The sequence below is a fragment of the Nanorana parkeri genome, unplaced genomic scaffold, assembly GCF_000935625.1.
Source record: "Nanorana parkeri isolate BGI_ZX_2015 unplaced genomic scaffold, ASM93562v1 scaffold1530, whole genome shotgun sequence".
Lineage (NCBI taxonomy): Eukaryota > Metazoa > Chordata > Amphibia > Anura > Dicroglossidae > Nanorana > Nanorana parkeri.
The window spans coordinates 320,707-327,481 of NW_017307798.1; the positions used below are offsets into that span (position 1 = coordinate 320,707).

Genomic DNA, 6,775 nt, shown 5'->3' on the forward strand with positions numbered 1-6,775 from the left:
TTTTGTAATCTTTATACAGTGCACAGATAACACTTAGAGTGGCATCTTAGTGACAGCCTCACAACCAGCTGCTTTTCAACAACTGGCATGAGTGCTGTCAAGTTTATTAACAATTATAACTAGTACCGTGAGTAAGCGAGTGAATGGTTGGCAGTGAATATGTTCCGTTAGACTTACCGGTAACGGTATTTCTAGGAATCTTCCAGGACAGCAACCTGAGAGATGATTGGTTCCACCTTCTACAGGAAACACAATTAGCAAAACAGTTAAAAGCCCCTCCCCTTCCCCTCGTACCTCAGTTGTGATAAAAGTAGACTACCACCCCAGTAAACGAGGGGACAACCCAACAATAAATAACATACCATACATCATTCCGGGTGGGAAGTAGGCTTGCTGTCCTGGAAGATTCCTAGAATGACCGTTACCGGTAAGTCTAACGGAACATTTCCCCAATCATCTATGCACCTGCTCGAACAGACTCTGCTGAAGCATCTGCAAGATAAGCCACTGCTCTAACACCGAAAAAGACTGTAGAATTTGATCAGGAGGCGCCCCTGGGATATATGAAGAGAAACTCTTTCCAGCCAGAGATCAACCAATCATCTCTCAGGTTGCTGTCCTGGAAGATGATTGGGGAAAGTGAGTTGAATAGTGAGTTAAAAGGAGAACTATGAGGTGAGCGATTCACACTCATCCTCATAGAGCCGACGTGTGACAATGAAACGGTCACAGGTCGGCTCTGTTGGTCAGGAAGTGAGCAAACACATACTGTCGCTCACTCACTTCCCGATCATCTCCCTGCAGGGATTCCCCCCCTCCCCTCTTTGATCCTCCAGCACTGACTGGAGGAACAGACGGGAGGAGGGGGCGGTCACTGCTGGCTCTGCCTCTAGATAGGTAGGGCCCGCCGTCAATCAGCCAGCTGGGTGGATCTCAACAATATTGTATATATAGTATAATACAGGGATGTCCCGATACAGGTACGTGCATCGGTATCGGGACCGATACAGGGCATTTTGACAAGTACATGTCAAAATGCCCCGATACATAGCGCCGAAGCTCGTGCTATTTTTTTTCCTTGCCTTCGGGCTGTGGTGCGGGAGAGCATCGGCGAGTCAGCGCTTGTCCGGTGGGAGGAGCTCCAGGCGGGGTCCTAATTTAGCTGGCCGGCGTCCTCTGGGCAGTCACCGGCCAGTAAATTAGGACCCCACATTGAGCACCTCCCACGGACCAGCGCTGACTCGCCGCTGCTCTCCAGCACAGCGCCGACTATGACCTCACCAGCGAGGCACATCGTGAGGCACGGCAATAGATTTACAATTATCCCCTGCTGATATGAATGGATTAAATGATCCATAGTACAAAATAGTACATAACATGTAGTTGTACTACCGATCATTTAACCCATTCATGTTAGCAGGGGAGAATTGTAACGCTATTACTGCAGTGTACTCTATATGTAGTACATACAGGTGAAACTCGAATAATTAGAATATCGTGCAAAGTTCATTTATTTCACTAATGCAAATTAAAAGGTGAAACTAATATATGAGATAGACTCATTACATGCAAAGCAAGATAGTTCAAGCCGTGATTTGTTATAATTGTGATGATTATGGCTTACAGCTCATGAAAACCCCAAGAACCCCAAATCCACAACCTCAAAAAAGTAGATTACATGCAATCAATAAAACAAGGATTGTACATAGAACAATATCGGACCTCTGAAAAGTACAAGCATGCATATGTACTCCGTACTTGGTTTGGGCCCCTTTTGCAGCACTTACTGCAATTACTTTTGCACGATATTCTAATTATTAGAGTTTCACCTGTATATACAGTACACATTCCCAATACATTGCAGTGATAGATTTACAATTATCCTCTAAGATTAATAGGTTAAATGATCCATGGTACAACTACATGTTATGTACTATGGATCATTTAACCCATTCATGTTAGCCGAGGATAATTGTAAATCTATTGCTGCAGTGCACTCTATATGTAGTATATAGTACATGTACGTGACACACGTCCAGTACACTGCATCAATAGATTTACAATTCTCCCCTGCTAAAATGAACAGGTTAAATGATCAATGGTACATAATATGTAGTTGTACTATGGATCGGGGAGAATTGTAATTCTATTGCTGCAGACTGCGGTGTACTGGACGTGTATGCTGTATATGTACTATGGATCATGATTTAACCTATTCATGTTAGCAGGGCAGAATTGTGAGCGCCTGCCACAACCTGAGCACCAAGACGCGATGCAGCGATCCTGCCCAGTGCCGACTACGAGGGGCACCGCGTGAGGCATCAGGGATCGGAGAAATGTGAGTTAGGGAAGCTGGGACAAGGCTGGCTGTAAATCTATTGCTACAATGTACTGGAAGTGTGTACTGTATATGTAGTACATATATACAGCACACACCTCCACCACACTACAGCAATAGACTAACAATTTCTCCCCTGCCAACATGAATACGTTAAATCATGATCCATAGTACATAATATGTAGTCGTACTAAGGATCATTTAACCTATTCATGTTAGCAGGGGAGAATTGTAACTCTATTACTGCAGTGTACTGGAAGTGTGTACCAGGTTAAAATGATCCACAGTACACACTTCCATTACACTGCAGTAATAGAGTTACAATTCTCCCCTGCTGAATAGGGTAAATCATCCCAGAGGCAGATGCATGATCGTATTTGTAGTTTCACTACAGCTGTGTATAAGCAAATACAAATGTTTTATTGTTCTAAAACAGTCTTAAATTAAAGTTCTTCATAATCATAAAGAAATTGGCCTAAAATCATTAGTCTGTATTATTTTTTAAAAATGTCACCTGTCCCTTTAAGAAATATCGGTAATTGGTATCGGCAAGTACCTGAGGGAAAGCACTAGTACTTGGTCTTGAAAAAGTGGTATCGGGACATCCCTAGTATAAAACAAAACAAACACCTTTTTAAATGGTTGAATAATGATGGTTTGATATAGACATGTATTATTTGCTTCAGTACCTCAATGGTACATGCATTCGGGTTTTCACAAAAGACCATTTTCACAGTTAAAACACAAACTAAAAAACTTTTAAACATTTCCTGAACAAAATTGAAAATATAAGCCTTTAAAAAAAAAATATTAATGCAATTAAAAACTGTGAAATATTGAATACGAAAACTTATTGACATTGGATCACTATTTGTTTACCTGTACTGTAGCTGCTGCTGCAAAAATCTCTGGAAGTGTCTGACATACGGCCAAGCTGCGATCCTCCATTGAAACTTCAAATGCTGTTTCCAGACACTGGATTGCAACTGTGGGAAGGAGACACACAATTAATTGTTGTACAATTACATCATTACTTTAGCTAGCAGGAAGTTATAGTAAAACCATGTTTTAAGTTTTTGGATGGAGTAGGAAAGGGTTAGAACCTTTGGTAGGTTTGTATTGCTGTCTTCAACCCCACTGTGGATAATTTACCCTCACCTCATTTTGCAGAAACAAGACAGAAAAAAAGGTGTAATTTACCTAAAATAGTTAGGATGAAGAACATTTTTTTAAGAGAGTATTCAAAGGCAGATCATCCTATATCCAATATATCTACCATGTATCCAAAAGTGAAGGGAAATCCTGCCTTTTGACAGGCACTGAACAAATGTCCCCATCTCCAGTAGTTCATGAGGATACACAGCAGACCTCTGGTTATACACCCCACCTCAGAGAGGCTGGACAACTAGGCCATTTATAAAAAGGTATATTGAGAGCCTTAAAAAAGGAGAACTATGGGGTTAAGGCTTTTCCCCATAGTTCTCCTTAGGGTAACAGGAGGACACAAACTGGCATCCTCCCGTCACCCTAAGCTCAGTATACCGCGAGCTACAGCTCGCGGTATACTGAGACGCCGCAGCGGATCCCGACAATTATGTCTGGATCCACCCAGCTGCGTGACTGACAGCTGGCTCTGCCTATCTAGAGGCAGAGCCAGCTGTACCCGCCCCCTCCCCCGTCCGTTCCGCCAGTCAGCGCTGCCGGATCGGACCGGGGAGGGGGAAATCGAGACCCTTCCCTGTCACGGCAGAGAGGTGTGACAGGATCGAGAGGTGAGCGAACGCCGTTATGTGTTCGCTCACCTCCCGATCTACTGAGCCGACCTGTGACAGTCTCATTGTCACAGGTCGGCTAGAACTATGAGGTGAGTGAAAAGCACTCACCTCATAGTTCTCCTTTAAGATCCAGGATGTGAAAAGAGCCCCAGTTTGTTTGGGTACCATAAAAAGGTTTGAATAAATAATAAAGAAAATGCTCCCAAGGTGCTAAAGGAGCCCCAAATGTAAGGCCCTGAAAAGGTGTAGAGGTTCAGTAAGGGAAACAGTGAAAAACCAGTCATGAGTAGGATGTAGGTTCATTGAGAGTAAAAAGTAAAAGTAGGGGGCGTGCCCGGGATGAGGCTGAACGGACGTCCATTGCTGCAGCTCCTATCATCCGTCCAGCCATCCTGCTTCTCTGCTAGCCCATTCGGACTTCTACACTTACCTTCTCCTGGCGGGTGGTCCGTTGACAGCTGGCAACCTATTCATGCGAACCAGATGGCGATCGGCCTAGCCCCGAGCGAGCGGTGTGACTTCAGACCCTGCTCCTGTCACGCGTGCCGGCGCCATCTTGGCTGCACGCTCTCCCCCTCTCACTAGCACTCAGACCGCTCAGTGGGGAGACATGGAGCCGGTGGTGAGTGCCCCTAACGCGGCCAGCCTACATCCCTGTCAGGGCAAAGATCCCCCAGATGACACGGACTCTATCCTGGCGGCAATAGAGGCCAGTAAAACAACCCTAATAGCCAGGATGGATACACTGGCCACTGAATGCGGCCTAATCAGTCAGGATATGGACAAAATCAGAGGACGCATTACAACAGCGGAGGCACGAGTGGGAACACTGGAGGACACTTCAGGGGAGCACGCCCAGACCCTCAGGAGCTTACAGCGCTCAGTGGAGCAGTTAACCGCACGCTCAGAGGATGCTGAGAATCGCTTACGCCGCGATAATGTGTGGGTAGTGGGGCTCCCGGAGGGGGTGGAGGGCCCAGATCCTACCTCCTTTGCTGAGGCGTTCAAGGAACTCCTGGATTTGCAGTCGGTTTCTGCGGCCTACATTGTGGAGCACGCACATTGGGTGCCCACGAGCCACCGACCTCCTGGCTCGCCTCCTCGGCCATTTTTGGTCCGTTTCCTCAATTTTAGGGATAGGGATCTGATCCTCGCTACTGCCCGAAGAAGAGAGTCGGAGCTGAGGTAAAAAAAATGCTACCATTATGCTTTTTCCTGATTTTTCGCCGGAACTACAGAGAAAGAGGCGCTCATTCGTGGATGTCAGGCGCCGTCTCCGTGACAAAGGTCTGAAACAGCATGCTTTATCCTAGCAAACTGAGGGTGCAGTTTGCTAGCAAGTTTTTTTGAAGATCCTTCTACGGCTGCAGTCTGGCAGGACTCCCTACGTTGATAACCAGGACTGAGCCTGCCAACTACATGATCCGCTGCCGATTTATCCTGCTGTGGCCTCACCGCCGCGTGGTCCTGACAATGATGCCATTAGCCTTAGTGTCACACAGACTGCAAGGGTACATAGCTGAGGATGTACTTACTCCTGTAGGGAGCTGCAGGAGCGATATGGTAATGTATATTCTCAGCTAGACATTGTTGGAGTTTTGTCTTACTAACGGCCTACGTTAGAGTATATAGTAATACTCTACCTAGTTTAACAGATTTTGGGATATCAAGCTATTTTGCTTGTTACTGTTGTTATGTGGGATAGCAGGGTGTTTAATGGGATGTTTACTGTTGTACGCTATGACTCCGATGGCGCTCCTCCCCAGAACTGGGTTACGCTGTTCATGCAGTCCGCTCTCCAGGACTCTCTGGACTTATTGACTTTCCGCACTCTGATGGCAGCTGATCTGCGAGTTATATCATGGAACGTCAGAGGCTTGAACTCTACATTCAAACGGGCATTGGTGCTTAAGTTCCTACAGTCCTATAACCCACGAGTTGTTTTTTTATAGGAAACTCACCCACTAGGAAAAAAGATTTTGGCCTAGCAGAGGAGGTGGATAGGAAGAGCCATTCATGCCACCTATTCCTCCTATGATCCGGCTCCTATGATAACTGATCCGGCTGACGTTCTCCAGGAGTTTGTTGTCTATGAGGCTCTCTACCAGCGGATTCCTGGGTATGATGTCAGTCAATTGGACATACTCGTGGATTCGGTGGACATGCCACAGCTGTCAAACGCTGATAGGGAGCTGCTGGGGAGGGCCTTCACGGAGCAGGAGATTCTCGGGGCTACTCGATCGTTTCCGAATAATAAATCCCCGGGCCCAGACGGACTACCAGCGGAATGGTATAAAAAATACGAGGAGGAGCTGGTACCTAGACTATTGAGTCTCTATGACACTTGCTTACACTCAGGATCATTGCCCTCTTTTATGTATGATGCCCATCTGGTCCTTATAGCCAAACCTCATAAGGACCCGGTATTATGTTCCTCATATAGACCAATCTCGCTCCTTAAAAAGAAGAACTATGAGATGAGTGATTTCCACTCACCTCATAGTTCTAGCCGACCTGTGACAATGAGACTGTCACAGGTCGGGTCAGTAGATCGGGAGGTGAGCGAACACATATCGGGTTCGCTCACCTCTCGATCCTGTCACGGCTCTCTGCCATGACAGGGGGAGGGGCTGGATTCCCCTTTCCCCGCTCCGATCTGCCA

At 46.2% G+C, this 6,775-nt stretch overlaps 1 protein-coding gene across 1 annotated transcript in view; it reads right to left on the minus strand.

Moving 5' to 3' along the window:
* SGTA (small glutamine rich tetratricopeptide repeat containing alpha) overlaps positions 1-6,775 on the minus strand; it is a 44,541-nt gene that overhangs the window by 25,944 nt on the left and 11,822 nt on the right. The window contains exon 3 of the mRNA XM_018570404.1: positions 3,218-3,324. Within this exon, the coding sequence (XP_018425906.1) occupies positions 3,218-3,324 (107 nt within the window). The remainder of the gene's footprint in view (positions 1-3,217; positions 3,325-6,775) is intronic.